Source organism: Podarcis vaucheri (genome assembly GCF_965113315.1).
Source record: "Podarcis vaucheri genome assembly, chromosome: 7".
Taxonomy (NCBI): Eukaryota; Metazoa; Chordata; class Lepidosauria; order Squamata; family Lacertidae; genus Podarcis; species Podarcis vaucheri.
The window spans coordinates 60,228,558-60,251,747 of NC_138765.1; the positions used below are offsets into that span (position 1 = coordinate 60,228,558).

Genomic DNA, 23,190 nt, shown 5'->3' on the forward strand with positions numbered 1-23,190 from the left:
AAAAATCAATTTTTGTCGAGTTTTTACACTGCACATAAAAGACTGTGGCATCAATTAGCCTTAATTCTTTCCTCTCTCTCTCTTTTTTCTTTTTTTGGAAAACCTCTTTGTAGGAAAATCTCATATTTCAGCAATTTGCATTATCCACACAATCTCCTTTGAAGTTCTAAGTTATGGTAAGAAAAGGATCCACTTATCAGCACATAAAAAATGTTCAAAGCTTATAAACTCCCTGAAACAGATGTACATTATCATTGGATTTGCCTTTCTCTCTCTGCTGTTGCATGGCTAATAGAGTTTCATATGCCCTCTCACATCCTCCCTTTTAGCATCTTTTCTCTACAGAAGCCTGCACCCCACTGAGCCAATCCACACTTCAAAAGATTTCTGTCTATCTATTAGAAACAAAGCACAAAGTGAGAACATATGGCCCCTTTTAAATTCCCCACATTTAAGTCAATATCGTTTCTTTTCTCCTTTGGCAAAGAAACATAATAAGGTTTATCTCCCCCCCTCCCCTGCCCCCCCAACCTCCTTGTCATATCCCCCTCCCCCTCCCCAAAATCTGCAAGCTCCCTTAAATTGCTTCTGCCAATGTTGCAGCTACATTTCACATCAGAACTGGGTGTTCGTATGTGCATGAAGACGTAGATATACACCTTAACTCTAGCTGTGTACTCCTTGACAGCTTACAATGAATCTAGGCCATTATTTTCCTGAATTTGGATTGAAGCTGGTCATATTTCGTAAGAAATGTCAGGAAAGGTATGGATTGTGACCAAATGTCCGGAGTGCACCGCTTCTGAAACCAGCAGTGGGAGTGCACTGGATGCAGAATAAACAAGAATGTGTACAAAGCTTCTATTGGTGGGAGGAAGAAATCCTTCACTCTGTTATGTTTTTGAAAATGGCTTTTGTTGCTGTTGATCCAGTAGATGCACTTAGTTGATGTAGGTGGGGGCCTGGGAAGCACCCCAAAATGTGATTTTAAAAGGATAGAAGATGTTCTTGCACAAAATAAAACATTTTCAAATTCCACAGTCAGGTGATACTTACACTATTAGAATGAGCTGATAAAGGGGCAGCAGCCAACTGCATATTTATTTGATGCGACAGTTCCAGGTGCAAGTTGAAACTTGCAAGCAATTAACTTTTAACTTTTTATGGTTTTTACTGTACTTTTTTTTGTTTTATTGCTGGAAGCTTCTTTGAACCCAGATTTTAGATTTCAAAATATAATTGCAGTCCTTTGTTTAAAAGCAGGTTTTGAAGGCACAGAAGATTACAGAAAAGATCTGAGGAATAGACTTTACCGCTGGTGTTTACATAAGCGGAATGAGGCATTAGAACCCTGGACCAGTTGGTAGGCTGCAGCTGGGGGTTCTGTTTTTGAATGCTACTCCACATTACCATTATTATTATTATTATTATTATTATTATTATTATTATTATTCATCATCCCTGTGCTTATATCCCACCCTTCCTTCTGCAGGAATCTCAGGGCAGCTAACATATGTAAGATAAAATAATCATAAAAACAACAATTAAAAAGCACACCAATATATATAAGGATCAAAATATAATGCAGTGTTTTCACATATATTTTTAAAATGTAATTCTCGGTTTAGAGCAGTTCAGTCGGGATTCTGCTGTATGTGCAGATTAGCCCTCATGCTGGATGTTTTTAGACTGATGGTTTCCCAAGGGAAAAAAAAGACGGAAGCAAGAGCCCATATAGATGGCCCAAAATGGGGACGTTCCACTGGTTGGTTGTCTGTATCCTCCTTGCAGGAGGCAGGGAGGAAGGGAGGGAGCAGGTGTTTGGTGAAACGTGTGGTAGAATGACCAATAATATCTAATCCATACATTAAATACTCCAGGGTTTCATCAGGGCTTTCTAACAACTCTGCAACATTTCTACCAACCGTCAAGGTTGTATCCAGGGAAAGGCAGGACCACTCAAAAGAATGAAACCCAGCAGCAAGCCCAGCCAAGTTATTTTTCAACCCAGGAGTGTTTCCAGCCAACTTGACAGTCAATTTCGAACACTGGCCAGAATTTCCTTGCCAACAGTCACCATTGCATTGTAGATACTGCACACAGTCATTTGAAGAAACTAATTAACATTCACTCTAATTTGGAAACTATTGCTTCAGGGTCTGAGACAAAGAAACAAGGAAAAACACAGCCAAATGCTCGTCGTGCCCTCAGGGCAGCAATACAGAAACTGAATTAGTAATGGAGGTGGTGTTTTCATGGAGACAAAAACACTTGCTTTTTAGAAAACAGAGATCTAAAATGTTAAGTTCGGCCCAGGGGCCTGGAATTGGGGAGTGGGGGGAGTCCTCCCTTGGTTGCTCTTGATAAACATGGCCTGTCTTAGAATATTTCTAACCATCATGCCAAAAGGCCGAACTTTAGGTCGATCAAAAGTTTGTCCCCATCTGGGGAAATCTGTTATCAAATCAAGATTCCATCTACTCAAGAGGCAGGTTGCTTCTCAAGGTGTTCATGACTAGGCCTCAGGCTTTTTTGAAAACTGAAATCAGGTTTTGCATTGCTCCCACCATTTTATGGGCTGACAAGTCCAAGGCTGGTTTAAAGGTAAACAGCACCAAAACACTATGATTATCACTTTGAACAGTCACACAAAGCCCCCACAAAGAAAGTTGGGGAAGCATAAGTTGCTAAGGGTGCTGAAAGTTGCTTAGGAAACCCTATTCCCCTCACAGATTTCCCTGAGAAGAAAAATTGATAGTTAAACCACCCTGGGAACTTTAGTTCTGTGAAGGGAATAAGGATCTTCTAACAACTCTCAGCAACTTTAAGAAACTACATTCCACATGATTATTTAGGAAAAGTCTGTTTAAGTGGTTATGTTACTGCTTTAAATGTATAGCATGGATGGTTCCCATGAAAGGAAAGCACATGTTGCCTATTATTAGCACCTGGCTAAGTGGGCAAAGTATCCCCCACTGTAGTGAGATGCAGTCTATTTCTAATTAAAGTAAAGCAACTTTCTAAATTTGCACCTGTATATCTAAAGTAGCACTTGTAAATTTTATACAGACCTGAACAGCCTTTTGTCTCTACCCCCACCCCCCGCCCCACAATGCATTTTGGATTTTTTTGGCAACCCCTACATTCCCAACAAATCTCCAATAATAATGCAACAACCACAATATAAGAAGAGTTTGCCGCAGCATTAGTGAAGGTCCTCAATCATGTGCCCAAAACAATTCTTCTACTTTTTTTTAATAAAAAAGTCTAGAATACAAATGAATGAAAATGAAATGAGAACTGGAGGAATGATGACGCTGAACTTAACAAAATAAAGGGGAGAAAACGTCTGAACTAGTAAAATTTTTAATTAACAGGGGTTTCTCTTGGCACAGTTTTGCTATTAAATAAATAAAGCATTTAGTCAAAACCATCTATATTAACTATACAAAATACTGAAAAGCAAACTTTTTTTTCCTTTTTCCTTTTTTACAAAAATGTTATGGAGGCTTAAGAGTTCTGTGAATAAAAAATAACCCAAAACATAAACTGTGCTACATGACATGTTCAGTTATTCACAATTAATGCACATTAATACAAATGCAAGACAGTATTTAAATACTGTATGTTTCTACATAACTGATATAAGTTTGTTTTTGTTTGTTTGTTTAAAAAAGCACATTGATGCCATGTTACTAAAGTTCATTTGCATTTCACAAAAATCTCAGCATGATATAGTTTGCATTTTGGAAAGTGAACAAAACATCTCAACCAGCCAACCCCCACATAAGACACCCTGTTTAATTTCCTTCAGTATTCACCTTAAATTCTTTGAAAGATTAGCTCTACAGAGATCAAGAACAAAACACCCATTGATTGGAAAAAAAGGTGAACCTTCTCCCCCTCCCTCCGTTCCTGGGAGCCATTTTGCTGCCATCTTTTCTGACAGAAAAACTTACAGTGCCATTGGAAGCTTGCAGGTTCAATGTCCTGACTCAGTTGATTCAAAAGAAGGAAAGCTTAGTTCCCAGTTGGGTGGTAAAACCTGTGTCTGAACCAGTGGTGTCATGAGGATTGGTATTTGGGGCCCCCACTCTGCATGACCCTCAAATGCAGCAGGATTGGTTTAAGTAAGTGATGCAATACAGAGTTTCATCCCCACCCCCCTGGTCAGATCATTAAATCCAGTCTTAAAATTACCTAATTACAATTCCTGGTCTGGGATGTACCACTTCAATCCACAGGTGGAGGCTCACATCCAAAAAAGTCCCTTTAGACACATGAACATATTAGCAGGTCAGGGAGACCCCTGACTGTGGGAAAAGTCACCCGAAATGGAATTGCCCAACAGTGGAAAAGTGACAATTTGTAGGTGTTTTTACCTCCATTGTTAGATGCAGCAATGCTTCTGAATACCAGTTGCTGGAAATCACTGTAGAGGTCCCACTTTCACGTGAGTTTCCCACAGGCCACTGTGAGAACAGGGTGCTGGACTAGATAAGCCAATGGCCTTACCCGGCAGGCTCTTGTTTGTTATGTTTTAGTTTAGCAGAAAGGTGACTAACAGCGTAAATTGAGGTTTTAAAATATTAATAATAATTTATTGGTTTATATTCGGCCCTTCCTCTTGAAGGAACCCACGGTGGCAAACACAGCAGTGATAAAGCATTAAAAACATTATTCTAAATAGTTAAAGAACATTAGCAACCAGTGATCTCAGGGCAGTCAGGAACAGTGTCTGCTATCAAATGCCTGGGTAAAAAGGAATGTTTTTAGATTTCTCATGAAAGTCAGCAATGAGGGAGACAGATGCATGTCACTCAGGAGGGCATTCCACTGAAAAGGCCCCATCATGGAACCAGGAAGCCCACAGTGGTGACACCAATAACTCTATGTAACCCCCAGGTAATAGGCCACTGAATATTATTTGCTTGGCGCTTGTAGTAATGGGGATATTAAAAGGATGGTTGTGTGTCCTTTATAGAGAGCAGTTCTCTGTTTGAAACTGTCATGTATTTGAAGAGTTTTCTGGTCAAAGTCCTGGGTAAAGATAAATCACTGAGTACAGGGGCCTTGAGCTGCTCATCAACACTTGGATTGCAGTCTGAGCAGGCACTAGGTATGGGTGAATCTGCCCATTTCAGTTTCTGATTTTTCAGTTCTTAAGTCCATTTGGATTTTTTTAAAGTCCTCATGGACTTAAAATGAATTTCCCCTAACATACACATTATTGTATGCAGTTTCCCCTAATGTCCACAATTGTACAAAACAATTTTCCCCAATATAATGCATATTTGTATGTAATTCTTATTAACACACATACACACACTTTATCCAAGCATGTGCATTTTTGTACACATTATGTGGGTGGAAAACTGCAAAGCAAAATCAAAGGAGTGTGCATTTCGAAGGATGTCTGCATTTCACTTTGCCTTTAAATGTGAACCAAAAAAAATCTCTACCTCCATCCCTAGAGAGAATACATATCACCTGGCCAGTCTTTCTACCATTTAATTTCTATTTGAATTTTTCGATATTTGCATTTGGACATGTGACATATGCACATTTTGTGCAAATCTGCACCCTCGTGTCATAAACAAGCAAGTTAACAGGGAGGAGGAAGGGGATCCTGGCGAGGGGTGTAGTCAGGACTGGGACAAGCTGGAATGGGGAAGGAGAAGATTGGTGTAGAAAGTACTCACAGGGTAATGGAGGATGATGAAGGGATGGGGGTCAGTGCACAGGAACCAGAGCAGCAGGACTCATCAACAGAGCCAGAGTGACCCCTGTCTCCATGAACATGGTGGGCTTTGAAGTGTAGGGAGCAGTGGGTGATGTGTTCCAGGAGGCTGAGGCAGGCAAGGGCCAACAGCTGGCCAGGTGAGGCTAACTAGTTTTAGAGTTGTGATTCCTCAGCTGGAGTAGGCTTGGAACAGGTGAGGGTCACATGGCTCATCAAGCCCAGATGCTGCAATCAGCAGGCAAAGTGAAAAAGGGCAGAACTGAGGTTCCTGATCAACTACCCATGTTGATGGCGCCAGGATCTCTGCGGGACACTGGGCATGTGGATTAAAACTGGACTGGGGATTTGACATACTGACTTGCAGGCCAGGGGTTCAGGACACCTTGTGAACTTTTTGTAATGTGGTGGTTTTTTCTAGATGGTGCATAGCTGCCCTGCTTGTGGACTTATCAAAGGCAATTAGGGGAGGCAGGTGTCACAATGGGAAATGGAATGTAGGACTAGACTGGCCTTTGGTCTGACTCAGCAGGGCTCTTCTGGCAACTTTATGGTTCCAGCATAGTCTTCTTTTCCCCAGCATGCTACCTGCCAAGGTTCAAGGGAAATTTTTTTTATCTTATGGAAAAGCTTTCAGGCATTTGAACCTCCAACTGGCAATATAAAACAATGCACCTCAAAAGCAAGCTCACTGCCACCACAATGAGAACTAGGCAACTGTCCTGTGTGTTGGCTACTTTTGGTCAAGAGCAAATTCAACCATTCACATCACGCCACTGCCATTTTGCACCTACACAAAACCAGCCTTGAGAGGCATTCTCCTTGCACAACCTTGAGTTGATTTCTATCCTTTACCCCTAACAACATACATATAATCCCCTATAAAATGATTTAAAAGGTGCTTATCCAGGAAAAAAAAAAATCTTAAAGGTTAGATTAAGACCACCCCAAAACACACTGCCAATGCTTGGATTAACCCAACAAAATCTTGTAGCCAACACATCCATGACTCTCTCCTGAACAAAACGGATTGCCGAAGGGAGGGGGTATTGGGAGGAGTGTTGCTTAAAGGTAAAGGTAAAGGTACCCCTGACCGTTAGGTCCAGTCGCTGACGACTCTGGGGTTGTGCGCTCATCTAGCTCTATAGGCCAAGGAAGCTGGTGTTTGTCCACAGACAGCTTCCAGGCCATGTGGCCAGCATGACTAAGCCACTTCTGGCGAACCAGAGCAACGCACAAAATGCCGTTTACCTTCCCGCCAGATTGGTACCTATTTATCTACTTGCACTTTGACGTGCTTTCGAACTGCTAGGTGGACAGGAGCTGGGACCGAACAACAGGAGCTCACTCTGTCGCGGGGATTCAACCCGCCAACCTTCTGATCGGCAAGCCCTAGGCTCTGTGGTTTAACCCACAGCGCCACCCATGTCCCCTATAAAGACCCCTAAAACCATTGCTAATGCAATTTCTTTACCTCTTTCTGAGTCAAAGAGAGATATGTTCTTCTGCATTGTTGGAGTTGCCTGACTGTATGTGGAAAACATACAACAGATAGGAAGAAAACAGGAAAGGAAACGACAAACACCACTTTCTTAAGAACCTAAAGACATGGCATCTTTTCTCCAATGGAATGTGTTACACTCGTGGGGTTGCATGCAGTATAACAAAAATCACTTGAATACATCAGACTTTGTTTAACACTATCATATAAATAAGCTTATTCCTTCTACTAGGCATGTGATATGCCTTTTTTCTTTTTTGTAGTCCATAATTATATATACATTGGAGGAAAGGAAGGGTTTGATAACACAAGCAGCAAAATAGACTAGAACAACTCAGTGGTTAAGTAAAGACTGTTCTAACCAACTTTCCCCTCCCCAGTTTTCTATACAAAAAAAATTCAGCATATAAATAATTTTTTTTTTAACTTTAGAAATTCAAAGGATAAACCAAATGGGCTAGCTGTCACGCAGATTAACACACTTTAAAAGATATTGCCAGACATAACTGGACCAAATGTTGACAGAAGGAAAATAACACTCATGTAAAACATGGCTGGTTTTGTTTTAAAAGGAAGAGCAAAACATTGCTTAGATTTTCTTTTTGAGACAAGAGTTGTAGAACTAATGAACAAGTGTTAATTCTGATCACCAACCACAACCAGGTCAGACTCTTCAATGTATTTGGCGTCACTGTACACATCACACTTCCTTCTTCAAACAGAACATCCCATTCTGAACTGATCAAAATTTGAGCTGGGGCTCCCCAGTATTTTTCAAAATGGAAGAACATCTCACAATATTGTAAACAACAACAATCACAAATACTGAAAGAAGATAAAAGCAAAAGTAAATGCTTAAAAAAAAATCCACAGTTTTGTTTGTTTGTGTGTGTGTGTGGTCAGAGACTTCCTTTTAACTTGCAAATGCAACAAAGGGGTCCTGGCTTACTAGCTTGTTGACTGGTAAAGGGGCCAAGGACTGTGGCCAGAGGGGACGTGCAGCCCTAGAACCCCTCCCCAAGATCTTCCTTTTAGTAGCTTCTGCAAAAGGCACACAGCAAACTGTGCACCCCCTTCTTCAAAATCCTTCGCTCTCTTGTAAACGCCAAATTGCCACCTGATTAGAGCAGGAAGCCTAAAACGGTCTCCTCCCTTTGCTGCTCTGCTTGACAACTTATTTTTAATGGGATGGCCAAGTGCTGAAGGGCCAGCAGCATTGCCTTCACCTCCTTACCTACTCCAGTGAGGGTCAAGGCCACAGGCAAAGGAGCTCTTTAACTTTCTTCCTTAACTGCAATGGGAACAGCAACAGAAGTCTTGGCAGAGTCCCTCCTTTTGAAACGCACCACTGTGTGTTTTGGTTCCCACATGAGAGGCAAGGAGGGTTTACTGTTGCTGCTTACAGGAAGGAGCTCTTCATTTGTGTGGGGGGCAATGGGTGCTATGCAGAAAAGACGAGAGAGCTGTCTGCTGGCGGAGCCAGATGAGAAACTCTGGTCTGATCCTAGTTCCTGTACCGCAGCCTCCTCCAAATATTCTGGACTATAACTCCCATCAGCCCCAGCCAGCATGGCTAATGGTCAGGTGTGATGGGAGCTGTAGTTCAATAACAGTAGGCAAGAACTAGGTTGGGGAAGGCTGCTGTAGAAGAAGAGAGATGAAGGCTCAAGAATGCTAGTGGGTTAATGAGAAGGGGTAGAGGGTGGTGAGCCAAGGGCCACCAGACAGACAGCAAGTCTGGTTGTCTTCATAATGCCCCCCTCTACATGTAGCCTTCTTGCCTCTGAGTGAGGAAACCAGAGCTCCTCGGGTAGCTGGATTTTTATCAAATGAAGCTAAATGTTGGAAGATTCAGGACACCGTTTTTAGTGATGGTGGCCAACTTTGATGGCTTTCAAAGAGGATCAGAAAAATTCATGGAGGATAAGGTTCTCCATGGCTACTAGCCACAAAGTATATTTTCTGCCTTCACTGTCAGAGGTGGTATGCCTCAGAGTGCTATTGGGCTCTGATCTTGCTTGCTGGCTTCCCACAGCAATCTAGGTGGCCACCGTGAGAACAAGTTGCTGGACTAGACAGAGCACTAGTCTGATCCAGCAGGCTATTCTGTTCTTAGGATTTTATAGAATCATATAATTGTAGAGTTGGAAGATACCCTGAGGACAATCTATTCCAACCCCCTGCAATGCAAGAATATGCAGCTGTCCCATACAGGGATCGAACTTGCAACATTTGCATTCTCAGCACCATGGTCTAACCAATTTGGCCCAGTGTTCTCTAGCTGCTGGTCCCGAGCGGGGGGGGGGGGCAGGGAATCAAGCTTAACAACTCTTTGGCCATGCTTGCTCCTTTGACAGACAGTCGGGACCTTTTACATCATGACTTAACCTGCTTTATGGGGTGGAGGTCATATGATAGGAATGTGGAAGGGGAGACCAGAAGACAGATAATTTTTGTTTGTTTTTAAAGAAATAGGCAGAAGTAGTAGATGCTGCAGAACTAAAAGTCAAGAAGCAGCTGGGAGATTGGGGTGGGGTGAAGGAACACACATACTTGTATGTTCAAAGAGCATGTCCAAAGAGTCGCTGCTTTAAGATTAAAATGTTAATATTTTTTTCCAAAAAAAACCAACCCACAGATTTGTATAAAACACAAAAAATGTACCTGAGAGTGTGTATATTTATATATATTCATATTTATATATATTTATATTTATATATATTTGCCAACGTTTAAAAGGTGAGAAAAGCAATATTCTGTCCACAGCTCACTCTCTCTAAAAGAACAATGTGGGAAATGAAGGAGCAGGAGAACCAAGCAAAAGAAGAAGAAATCCGCAACCTGCAAAATTAAATGCATACACACAAGCACACACGGGGGGTGGGGGTGGGCGTGTAGGAAAACTATAAGCTGAAAAGTGAAGGTTAGCAATGCCCCAGCTGAGTAACAATATTGCTGTCTTATATGCCTTTGTTGTCAAGATGGCGCCCAATGCAAATTTAGAAGAAGGCATCTGATATGCAGAGTGGTGTGTGTGTGTGTGTTTGATGAAGGAAGACCCACAGAAGATTGGCTGAAGCCAGCAACAAGCCAACTTGTGATGTCATCACAGATTGACACCCAAGAAGGGAAAATCCAATTCACTGAGGGTTACAGAAGCAGCCTTTGCAACAGTGAGAAAGAGAGGAATGCTACAAACGAGTGCAAACCTCTTGCTATTGTTCAGAGTGGTGACTGTGAACAGGGATAAATGGGTGCAGTCTACCTACGCCCCCTTGCCTCTGAGGCCTATTTCACTCTAATGATGCCAGGACCCCACAGATCCTCTGAAGAGCCCCTATCCAGACTGCAATGGAACATGCTCCTTAATGATGGCTTTCCAACACACAACAGCCGATAAGAAAGAGAAAATATATGTTTAAATAGTACCCAATATATAAAGCAGACCGTAAAGGTGTCTGTTTAAAAAAAAAAGGTAAAAAAAGGGGGTGGGAAAATAAGTTGAAAAACGTAGCTCTGTTGACAAATATAGTTAGTTATTTCCACATAATTAATATTAAGATATAGCTTGCAAGGAGGTGAGGAGTAAAACATATACAGGCTACATGAATGCAATCAAATAAAAACAACCCCCCCAGCCCCACCCCGACATAGCACAATACAATCATTAAGAAGTTCTGAATTATACGAGAGGTAGCAGCTGTTTATATTCCCGGAGTCCAGAACCTTCGAACATTGCTCCCCTGATGATGGGCTTGTGTGCAATGAGGCAACGAATGGGACAAGCTGGGTGTCATAGCCTTATTGTTTTGCAGCATCTCTTCCAGTTACCGCGGAGGAAGGGATCCTTGCCAGAAGTGCATTGACAACCTGCATTCAAGCACTGCTCGTGATTATAGCTATGGCTGTTTGCTCTTGTGCACGGGTGTTCTTGTACAAGCCAAACTTTAAATCCACAAATTAATAAAGTAAGCTACACAGTCCCACATAATATAAATAGTGTTAGGTTATTATTATTGTTGTTGTTATTAATCTTAGTGTTTTCATATAACTCCTAAGATGGGTGCTAGCAGAATATTAATGGAGTAGCAACAAGGTTAATAAGAAGAACACTGTTCTTCCAGAGTGTGGCAGCTAAAAAGGCCTCCTTCATATCGGGATGGTTCGCTAACGGACGGCAGCAGGGGGTCCATTTCATGTCTGGTAGAAGTGGTGATAGTGGTGGTGGTGCTCGTGGTGGTGGTGGTGCTCGTGTCTCTGAATCATCTGCCCCACTTGGCCTTCATACAAGATGACAGCGGGCAGGTCTCTCACGTGCTCTTTTTCGAAAACCGTCCCGGGGGGCTGGAAGGTTTTGCAGACTTGGTGAGTCTCTTTGGCCCTCTGCTTGTGTTTCTTGTAAGCCGGCTGAGGCTGCATGGGGAGATAAGGGAGGTTTGGGCCCAGCCGCGTGGTGGGGGAAGCCATCGGCACGGAGGCCCCTTGGGCAGGCTTACTCCTTACGGCCCTCCCCGTGTTGGCGGAAGAGGCATTTCTGCCCTGAGCTTTGGGAGACTTGGCAAAATGCCTGCTCGCCTCTTGGCTCCGCAGCCTCTGCTGTATCTCTGCAAGCTTTGCGTAGGAGGCTTCCATCAAACTGACGTGGCCGGGGTCCGCTGCTGGCGATCTGCGCTGGTGGGCGTGGAAGATTTCTGGCTCGTGGGAACGGGACCTTGTTTGGTTTGCGACTCGGATGGGAGGGTCGTGTTTTTGAGCCGCTGGTGGTGATCCTGAGAAACAAGAAGTAGAGCACTTGGTCATTTTAAGGCTCTAAGTACAGATATGACAACAAAAGCAGGAAGCAGCTGAAGTAAAATAAACCAATGTACCAAACAGAGGATGAGCTAAATAATAATAATAATAATAATAATAATAATAATAATAATAATAATAATAATAATAATGTTTGTTTAAAAGCAGCTCCCTAGCAGCTGTATTAATGATCATTTTTACACTTGGTTAATAGAGTTGGAAATTTTAGTTTAGTTCTCAAGTTCTCACTGGGTTCCAGTTACTTGAGCAGCTACAAGTCTAAAGATCCAATTTTAACAACAATAAAAAGGACGGTCGGAATAGATGAGATCTAAATTATTATTCTTATTATTATTGCATTTATATCCCACTTTTTCCCTGACAGGGACTCACGGTGGCTTACAGCTAAAACACAAACAGCTAAAAAAAGAAGGAAAAATCCAATAATAAATAAATAAATATTAAGTGTGTGTGTGTGTGTGTGTGTGTGTGTGAGAGAGAGAGAGAGAGAGAGAGAGAGAGATTAAACTTATAGATCATTACAATAGCTTCTCTAGAGAGCAGCTAAATTATAGAAAATGCATAATATACCTGGCCCAAATTTTGACGTATAGTTTTCTATTCCTGCAAGATCCAAATAGTGGTTTCTCCTTTCAATGTTTTCATCGACACAATGACGATAGCATCCATTCTGTTCAGTTTTGGCTTCACCATGGTGGTACCTGTGAGAAGGAAGGGAAATTGCAATGCACATATTATTATATCCAGATCAGTGAGCACACACTGAAATGATAAGCTTTGTTTTGAAGTTACAGACAGTCAGTGCTTCTGAGAGCAATGCTCCTACAAAATTCACCCTTGCTGGAATTCCTTGCAATGCCATATTCAATAGTAGCCCACATGTAATGTTTCTGGGGCCCCAGCACCCACAGGAAGCTGGGAACAGACCTCGGAGGGAGGGCAGACAGAGCTAGGCAGACCAATGCTTCAAAACAATTTTAAGTATTTTACTATTTTTAACAAGTTTGCTTTTATTACTTTGTATTTTACAATGGTGTTTTAAAATGTTGTAAGATCCCTTCAATCCCAGCTTGGGAAAAAGGCAGGATATAAATACTTAAAATAATAATAGTTGGCCATGGGGTACCCCTCGCCATCCTAATGTATTTGGCAAAGGGGAGACTGCAGGTAAAAACTCCAGGAGATAAAGAACACACTCCTGATTGGAGGGGAAAATAGTTTTAATAAAGCCGGATCAACTGTTGGCTGAATAAGTCCATTTCTCTTTCCTGTTCAAGCAGTACCATTTCATATATAGCAGAGTTATTTCCTGAGAATGAATTTCTGAAATACCAGTCATTTATGAGCCAAACAAGGAAAGGAAAAATGGGAAGAATCTTAGCTTTAACAACGATGAGGCCAAGAATGTGGCACAATAAAATGCACCAAGTCCCAACAGAACGAAGTCTACATATGTAAACAATTTATTTAAAAGAACAAAAACAGACAAGTCTTTTTTTTAAAAAAAAGACACAAACCTGACCCTTTCAAGGAGATTTGTGTAACTGCTAAAATGCAACAGAACAACCTCAGATATGCAGATGACACAACTTTGATGGCAGAAAGTGAGGAGGAATTAAAGAACCTCTTAATGAGGGTGAAAGAGGAGAGTGCAAAATATGGTCTGAAGCTCAACATCAAAAAAACTAAGATCATGGCCACTGGTCCCATCACCTCCTGGCAAATAGAAGGGGAAGAAATGGAGACAGTGAGAGGTTTTACTTTCTTGGGCTCCATGATCACTGCAGATGGTGACAGCAGCCACGAAATTAAAAGACGCCTGCTTCCTGGGAGAAAAGTGATGACAAACCTAGACAGCATCTTAAAAAGCAGAGACATCACCTTGCCAACAAAGGTCCATATAGTTAAATCTATGGTTTTCCCAGTACTGATGTATGGAAGTGAGAGTTGGACCATAAAGAAGGCTGGTTGCTGAAGAATTGATGCTTTTGAATTATGGTGCTGGAGGTGACTCTTGAGAGTCCCATGGACTGCAAGAAGATCAAACAGAGGACAAGATGGTTGGACAGTGTTCTTGAAGCTACTAACATGAGTTTGACCAAACTGCGGGAGGCAGTGGAAGACAGGAGTGCCTGGCGTGCTCTGGTCCATGGGGTCACAAAGAGTCTGACATGACTAACGGACTAAACAACAACAAAATGCAACAGAGATGACTTTCTGTGCACATACCCCTCTCAATAGCAAATTGGTAGCCACTGAATTTATTACTGTACAGCGGTACCTCGGGTTACAAATGCTCCAGGTTACGTGTTCAGGGTTACTTCCGGGTTTCGCCGCTCACACATGCACAGAAGCGCCAAATCGCGTCACGTGCATGTGCCAACAGAACACTGTGGGTTACGGACGTGCCTCCATCACAGATTACATCCGCAACCCGAGGTTTCACTGTATTTTTACAGCCAGGATGTGGAAGAGGCATTTGTAGGATGTTTTCAGGTGTAAGAATAAGAACCTGGCTACCTTGAGTACTATGCTCTTTGACTTGTACAGGGGGCATTATTTGCTGATCCACTCTGGCAGGAAACATAGTGGGCCAATCCTGATCAAGAGATCTCCCAATTCCTGGTTAGGAGCATCATGCCAAGTTTCTGTAAAAATGCTATCTGACTGTTGTCTTGATTATTTTCGTCCAAGGTTGGACTATGCTATGATTCAGGACCAACATTAGCAACTGGCATCTTCAGGCAACTGCGGGGGAATCAGAGGCCTAGCAGGGTCCAATGGTGAGGGGGGTCCACCCTTAATAAGCGGATACAAGGCACCGTGTTAAACTTCCTACATTGCTGTGGAGCAACGCCATCTTGGGGGCCACTGTGGGAGATATAAAATGGTGGCTACCCAGCAGCAATTGAAAGATCAATGCTGCTACCAGATAAGCCCATAGAGTGGGTGTGGGGTACAGGAATGGGCCCATAGAGGATAATATGTCAAGGGCTCCCCTTCAAGCCTGGGGCAAGCTTTAGATCCCTATTCATGACACACCATTGGCTCCTGATACCAGTCACATTCCAATTATTGCATTTATAGCCCACCTTTTTCTCCAAGTTACTCAAGGCAGTAAACATGGTTCTCCCTCTCCTCATTTAATCCCCACAACAACCCTGGGTGGTAAGTTAGGCTGAGAAGCAGTTACTGGCCCAAGGTCACCCAAACTAGAACCCTGGTCTCCCAGGTACTAGTGTGACACACTCTAACCACTACAGCACCCTGGTTCAAAGAGCCGTAGCAGAAATAGAGAGAGGGTCTCAACAGTTGCCCATAACTGTGCAAAGTCACCAAAGCCCATTTCTGAGAATATCTGCAGACGCTGTTGTTGTTCTATAATAGTGCTTGTAAAAAAAACAAAGAAGCAGGCAAAGAAGATATAGGATTGTTTTAATCTGTTCTACAATGGTTTTTTAGATGGCAAGCGGGCATTCAACTCGGCACTTTCACTGTGCTGCATTTTAAATGTGTTGCTACCTGCACAGTGCCCCGAGGATAAGGTGGGATAGACATCAAAAATACATGAATAAAACTGATGAAAAGGCATGATATTGGGGCAAATCTTAGCCAAATGCTTCTCTTTGCTAATCTTTGCCAACAACATGACAAGATGTTTTTCAGGGAAACAAGGTCTCTTCCCAGACTGGCATCCAAAACAATATTGTGCATTCCTTCAGGGAGATACAACTTCAAATAAATCCTGTTTTATCTAATCTTTTCAAGGCTGCAAGTATACCTGCAGCTGTGCATGAAAGAGACCACTGTCTCTCTGCTTTGCTGGAAACTGATGCACCCTGAGTCACACCAGAAAAATAACTCACTCACTCACTCACTCACTCACCCACTCACTCACTCACTTTTTTATTATTCTCTGAAGGGCATTTCTCAAAATTCTTTTTAAAGCACAGATCATCATTTTCCTTAAATGGTTCACAAGAAATCCTGCTTCCGATCTTCATACTGTACATTGTTGTTGCCTGACAGCAGAAACTCATGCTGCTATAAATCTGTTAGCCTTTCAGGTTCCAAATGGGTCTTTGTCAGTTTTGCTGCAAAAGATCAACTATGGATACCCCCTTTATTGTGAAATGCAGTTGCCAGGAGGTGAGAGGGCTCTGGTTTGGATCGGGACCTTAGCAGTGGGGGTGGGAAGGAGGTTAACCCTTTCCTCCAGACGGTTTTCCCAGTTGAAACTGCCCCGATGCATACAATTATGAGTCCTGTATGTAGCATGCAGGTAAGTTACATGTGTTTACTTGTAGCTGGCAAATATCTTAAGATGGGGAATACCTACAAGAGAGCAGCGCAAGCAAAGAAAGATTGATGGTGGCTTTAAAGAGTGGTTGAAACATAGGTATTTCCTTATCAATAAGCTTTTCATGAGTGAAGTCAGGATTTGGCAGCAGCTGGCAAGGCAGCTTCTGAAGCAAGGTCTGGAGAAAGCTGGACACCTCATTACTGAAATGGAGCATGCTGTTAAGCCTGTAATGTTTGGAAGTCTGTAACTACAAGGGCGCAGTCAATCAGATGGGGCCTTCTCACCAGATTATCTCCTGGCTGGGCGATGAACGAATCAGGTGGCAAGGCCGCGTTTGATAGGCTCCACCCATGTTGCCCCAAGATTCTATGCATCATTATGGCAACATAGGAGCAAGCTGACACAGCAGCATTTGATGTAAGCCCAACTTCTTTAGCAAAGAATTTTCTTTAGCAAAGAATTATATAAGGCTTAATGAACAAAAACTTCTAAATGGTTTCAAAAAGAAGTAAATAAAATAAAACATGCATATGAAGATCAAAACAACAAGGAGACATAGCATTTAGAAAAAACCAGTAGAGCTTTAAAAATAAAATATGCATAATAAAATGACAGGCATGAGTAGGCTTGCCTAAAAAACAAATTTTAAATCCTACGCCTCTCAGGGCTGACCTTAAAGATCCCTAATCATGAGACAAATGAAGAATTGCTCCAGCTCACCTGAGGGAGCCCCTCTGCTTCTTCTCACAACTCCTCAGCTCTTCATTGGCCTTGCTTTCCGTTCGGTGCCTCGAGCTCTGAAGATCTGCCCCCACGACACACACACAAAACCATGTTCATTTTCCTATTGTTATAATTTTAACCATTTCCCCCATTGTTTTCAGAATGAACATACAGCAAACATCTTCCCTCACCAAGAGTGCTATATCTTGCCATTTCCCTCTTATTATTGACATTCTTACACGGCTTAACAAGTGGGGGCCATCTACCATTTAAATGAACTGAGCAGGGGAACATCATCTCCTCCATGACCACACCTGGAGGGAGTGGAAGATCCAGCATCCACAGAAGCATTCTTTAGTTTTGTGTTATGTGGAGGGGGTGAAATGTTTGGGGGTAAAAGGACAAAAGTGATTTAAAGGAGATTGGGGATCAGGATCCCAAAAAGATTCTCCAGTTAAAAGGATCAGGCAGTAGGTGATATGAAAAGCTGCCCATCAGAGATGGCAAAACTGGTTTAGATGGACAGACAACCAACCTGGTAAGTCAGTTTTATATGCTTCTGCATAATGAGTTGACAAATCCGCCATCAGAAATTCAGAATCAAACTCTTACCAGCATGGTTCAGTAGGATACTTTTCTTCTTCTGACTCCCATCTGGAGCTACGGTGAGCTTCACCCGCAAGGTTTTACTGGAGCTGGGAGAGTGGTTTACTGAAGCATCAACTACTTCATAGATGGTATGAAGCAAGCTGGTGATGTCCTGGAATCAAAGATGAAACAAGCAGAGGGAGACAAATGCGTTAAGAACAGAAATAAAGAATGAGATGCTTTTTCCCCGCTCAAAGAAAATCACTTGTTACTATTGACAATTCCACAACAATGCGTTTACATTCTGTGACATCACAGCAGCTCAATCAATGACAGAGTGTCTAGGAAAGAAGACGACGGCCAGTTTTGTGATTTACGGACGTAAGATGTCTGTTTCAAATGCTGTTATTGAGCAATTTGGGGGTTTCTTTTTGTTACAGTTAGCAAAAGTTATGTCCAAACTGTTTTAACTTACACGATGGCTCTTCAATTAATGAACTGTATTAATGACACAAATATCAGCTTGCCTCCTCATTGACACCAACCATACCCATTCACTTATCAGTTCTCTGTGTCTCTTCTGTGTCCCTGGACTAATTCCGGGTACTTGAAGCCAATGAGATATTGATGCCCTACTTTGTGCAAGTATTGGAGGGCCTGCCAGTCGAGAGCTTGCTTCAGTGCAAAGTGAGACTTTCACATGCTGACCCTGAAGCAACATCCATGCCAATTAAAAACCAAAAACCCATCTGGTTGTATAAGAGGAAGAAGTGAGACTCCATAGGCTTGTGAGGTAACAATAATCTCCCTCTATAGCCAGCAATTCCATCTGGCTCAATCTGAGGAAGGGGCAAGGCAGCAGGGTCCACCCTATTGGCTCGGCTTTGCCCAACTACCTCCATTCACAGCCTTTCCTCTGAGTGCAGTAGAAGGAGAGAGGTGAGACATTTACCTGTGGCAACGTAAGACAGGAGGGAACTACCACCTGGCTAATCCTCTCCTCCTCAAACCATGCAGTGGTTACAGTTATTGAACTTCCATATTTTTCAATCACTCCCCTTCCCTTCTTAGTTTTTTGTCATGTCTGTTAAACCCCAAGCAAATATTTTAAAACCATCATGTACATAAAAGTGTGCTGGCAAGAAGGCAACATACAGATGCAGGAAGTAAATAAATAATCACATGAGCTCAGAGAAATGGAAAAGGTATGTTACAACAAGATATCCTCTAAACTTTTGCAGGAATGATCCTGCCAATGACATTCAACAAAGATCTGGTTGCCACTCAGAGATTCATCCCTTGACGAGGTGCCTGTATCAATTCATTGCAACCACCTTTTATTGGAGGTGTTGTTATAGAAGGGAATTCCATGAGAACTAAATGTTACATCTGAATGAGCTCCCCAAAATGTGTGTGTGTTTATTTTCCTAAGAGAATCTGACAAGTTTTAGGAAAGAATGGTAAAATAATAGCTGTCCAGTGCTTTGCCTGTAGTAGTTTTAGGTACTTTTTTTTGCATGACATGCCAGAAGGCATTGAACCACCGGAGCAAATGGCTTTAAAGGAGATAAGACCTTGAGCCTTCGAGCCCAGAAAGGCAGGTTAATTAAAAGCCAAAAAGGTTCAATCTCTACTGTGAGTTATAACTGAAGTTAACAGAATGACTCCATATATACGCTGATTCTAACTTAATATATAGTATGCCAGTGTCCATCTATCCCACAGAACTCTTCCTTCAGTCTCAGCTCTGAACACACTGGGTGAGTTATGTCTCTGGTCACAAGCAGGTACATACACACAAGCAAGCAATATCATTCAAAATCTTCTGACAGCTTAGAGCCATCCTTTTGACAACATAGCGAAAATGCCAGCTAGCTGTTTGGTAGGAGACAGATGGCCATCTGAGCATTCTCACCTATCAGAAACTCCATTAACAAACCCAGCACCTCTAGAAACAAGGCTCCACAGATAAGAGGCAAACCCACTACACTGCTTACAAGGAATTTTGTTGAGAACACATGGGCAACACACCTCTCTTTGAAACCCCAATCTGTTTTCTAACACATCAGGTCAAAAAGTTCAGCACTTCACACATGACTAAGCTGAGAAGGTTTGGATGGTTGCAAATTACTTTGCTGCTCTTCAGCTATAGGTAATCTCCACTGCCGGAAGGTCCAACTCAATCAACAGTTGTCCTGCATCCTGATTGTGTCATTGAGTTCTTGCCTAATCTTCTGTACCTCCAAGACACACATACACTCATCATGTAATCTGCTATGAAATTGAAGTTCTCTGTAGAATGGGGATACCTCAGTGGTACAGCAACTGCCTTGCACGCAGAAGGTCTCAGGTTCAATCTTAAGTAGCTCCTGGTAGGGCAGGCAATTCCCCCTGCCTGCAACGCCACTCCAAGTCAGTGTGGGCAATACTAAATTACATGGACCAACAGTCTGACTTGTTTTCAAACCACTGGCCCTGCTGGCTGGGACTGATGGGAACCGAGAGTCCAACAACTGGTTAACTGGTTCCACATCCCTGAGCAACCCATTAGTAAACTGAAAGACCACTGAAAAGGGAGGAAAACTCCTCACTAGGCTGAAGATCTACATCAAGGATGGGTGGCTTATGGCCCTTCAGGTGTTGTTGGACTACAAACCCATCATTCCTGACCATCAGCCATGCTGACTGGAGCTGATAGGCATTGGAGCCCAGCAACTGAAGGGCCACAGGTTCCCCATCCTTGACAAAGACTGAATGTGTGAATTTGGCTTTCACTGGCCAAATTATTATATAGCCATGGGTGGTGGGGTGGAATAGCATCACACTACTGCCCTGTTAAGAACATAAGAAGTGCCTGCTGGATCAGGCCAGTGGCCCACTTAGTCCAGCATTCTGTTCTCACAGGGGCCACCCAGATGCCTGTGGGAAGCCTGCAAGCAGGACCCCAGTACAAGAGTCCCCTCCCCTCCCTTCCCGTTTCCAGCCACTGTTATTCAGAAGCATCCCTGCCTTCAACTGTGGTGGCACAGTATATCCATCATGCCTGGTGGCCACTGATAGATAGCCCTATCCTCCATGAACTTGTCCAATCCTTTTCCAAACCCATCCAGTGTCTTCACCATAATCATATTAAAAACCAACATGCTGAACCACAAAACCAGGATTCCACCTAAAGTTGATGTCTCGGTCGCAAAATTTGGGTTTATGCATGTGAGGTGTTTTCTTTCAACACGTAAGTCCTGTAGAAACACAATAAATACTCACACTGGTGGTAGATGGGGTAGACTATGATCTGCTGTTCCACCCCCACCCCCCGTAATGTATAAGGAGGTACATTTGTTAGAAGTGGCCCATTGTAAAGATGCTGTGTGCAGTTCTCTGACCATAATTAGATTCACAAATGCTTCAGCCTAGTTTCAAGGTGAGAACGCATTAACTGCTGTGCATTTTTCACCTCAGTATATTTTATGGAGAAAACCGCTCTCTGACCTAACTGCACAATGTTTACAAGGATTTCCCTAATCTTGCAACACATATAATAATTACGTTACACTCATGTAATTTTCACACCAAGGTCAGATGTAGCTTAGAAATCCTGCCAACCTTGCTTAGCCAAAAAAGCTACTCAAGACCATTAGGTCTACAATCTTATCCTTATTTACCTGGATGGAAGTCCTAATGAACTCAGTGAGGCTTACTTCCAAGTAATGGAATGTCCTCCCATCAGATGTCAAGGAGATTAAGAACTACAGAACTTTTAGAAGACATCTGTAGGCAGATTTTTAACGTTTGTCGTTTTTAACGTTTTTAACGTTTGTCATTTTATTATGTTTTTATATTCTGCTGGAAGCAGCCTAGAGTGGCTCGGGAAACCTAGCCAGATGGGCAGGGTATAAATAATAAGATTATGATGATTATTAAACAGTTTTAAGATTGGGCTGAGAGTAAATGTATTTTTCTTACAAATTCTATGTACTCAGAAGCATGTCCTATTGACTTCAATGGGACACACTCCCAAGTAAGTGCATATAGGATTGCAGTCTTAGGCAATTGTTCTGTGGCAGTGTAGTAGTACCTCCAGCAAATAACTTTTAAAATCCATAGAAATAGCACCCTGAAATGCATTATTTTAAGAGAAATCATGTACATATTAGGAGAAATGCACAAATGTGTATGAAGTTTTGTGTGGATCTTCTTCAATAAAAGATAAATAAAATAAAACTGAAAAAAGGAGAAACGTGTTTGTTTGTTTGTTTGTTTGTTTGTTGTATTCATTGCATGTATATCCCACCCTTTTCTCCAAGGAGCTCAAGTTGGTGCACATGGTTCTCCCTCTCATTTAATCCCCACAACTCTGTGAGCTTGGTTACGCTGAGAGGCAGGTAATGCCCCAAAAGTCACACGGTGAACCCTGGTCTCCCGGGTCCTAGTCTGATACTCCAACCACCACACATTGGCTCTCACACACAAAAATGAGAGAAACCAAGATTGACAGTCTCTTCCATCCCTAACAGAATCTGGTCTAAGAGACCCAGTGTGGAATGGTGGTTAGCGTAAAAACGTTAGGCTCAAATCAATAACAACCCCACATTTGGCAAATGTTGGAATCAGGCCTAAGGTAGATCAGGAAGAAAGCAGTGTGGGGATGTGAGATAGGAAAAGATGGAAGGGGAGAGGGAGAGAGAGAGAGAGAGAGAGAGAGAGAGAGAGACCTGGTAAGTTGAAGCCTCAAGGCTGGCAAACTCTGTATGCTCTATTCCAAGTCTGAAGTCCAATTATTAACAACCATATGAAGCTAATTACAAGGCAGCTGTCAAGCTCCCTAAAAGCCTCTCGTGATATATAACGAGTTCATTTCTGCATGGCACAAGGAATGCTGGGAAGTAATATTAGCCAAGTTTTGCAGTTATATCCACATTACAGTGTGGAAAGTTATCTCCCTCTCACGCCAAAAAGACCATAAATGGCATTTTTTCCTTCTTCTCAGTCTTCTCACCCTGGACATTAATGACACTGTTTCAAGTACAGCGGCTGGATGCTAATTTTATAATTTGCCATCACATTAATTATGCTCCCGAGTACACGCCACAATCATTTCAAAAGAAGCCTGTTGAAGATCTGAACTTGGAAGTGGAAAAAAGAAAAAATGAAGGGGGGGGGCGGGAGACCCAAAACACCACAAAAGAGGTATCTCAAGAAAACCATCAAAGTAGCATTACGTTTAGAAGGATCTTAAACAGAGGACTGCCGATCTCCAAAGAGTTTCCTTCTAAGATGGAGATTTGAGTACTTTTCATGGAGAATTTGTTATTACAAAAGCAAGTGCTTGAGTTAAAAGCGGGGGGGGGGGGGGGAGCTTACACTCTTTTCCTTTAGGATTTTTTGGTCATTTGAGAGTACAGATGACATTTTGCCCCATGCATAACTTGTACTCTGTCTTATGTTCCAGTTAGTGATTTGGATACACAAAGAGCCTTTCCCTCCCTAAGGCTCTAAAGAAAAAGTGGCAATCAACAGTCCAGA

General features: G+C 42.4%; 1 protein-coding gene across 3 annotated transcripts in view; it reads right to left on the reverse strand.

Annotated features, from left to right (window-relative positions):
* Nucleotides 1-3,350: 3,350 nt before the first annotated feature.
* Nucleotides 3,351-23,190, reverse strand: part of NKD1 (NKD inhibitor of WNT signaling pathway 1) — a 127,084-nt gene continuing 107,244 nt past the window's right edge. For all 3 annotated transcript variants that reach the window (XM_082232960.1, XM_082232959.1, XM_082232958.1), the window contains 4 exons: nucleotides 17,692-17,839; nucleotides 17,077-17,161; nucleotides 12,624-12,754; nucleotides 3,351-12,010 (listed from right to left, as the gene is read on the reverse strand). In XM_082232960.1, the coding sequence (XP_082089086.1) occupies nucleotides 11,436-12,010; nucleotides 12,624-12,754; nucleotides 17,077-17,161; nucleotides 17,692-17,839 (939 nt within the window). In that variant the 3' untranslated portion in view covers nucleotides 3,351-11,435. The remainder of the gene's footprint in view (nucleotides 12,011-12,623; nucleotides 12,755-17,076; nucleotides 17,162-17,691; nucleotides 17,840-23,190) is intronic.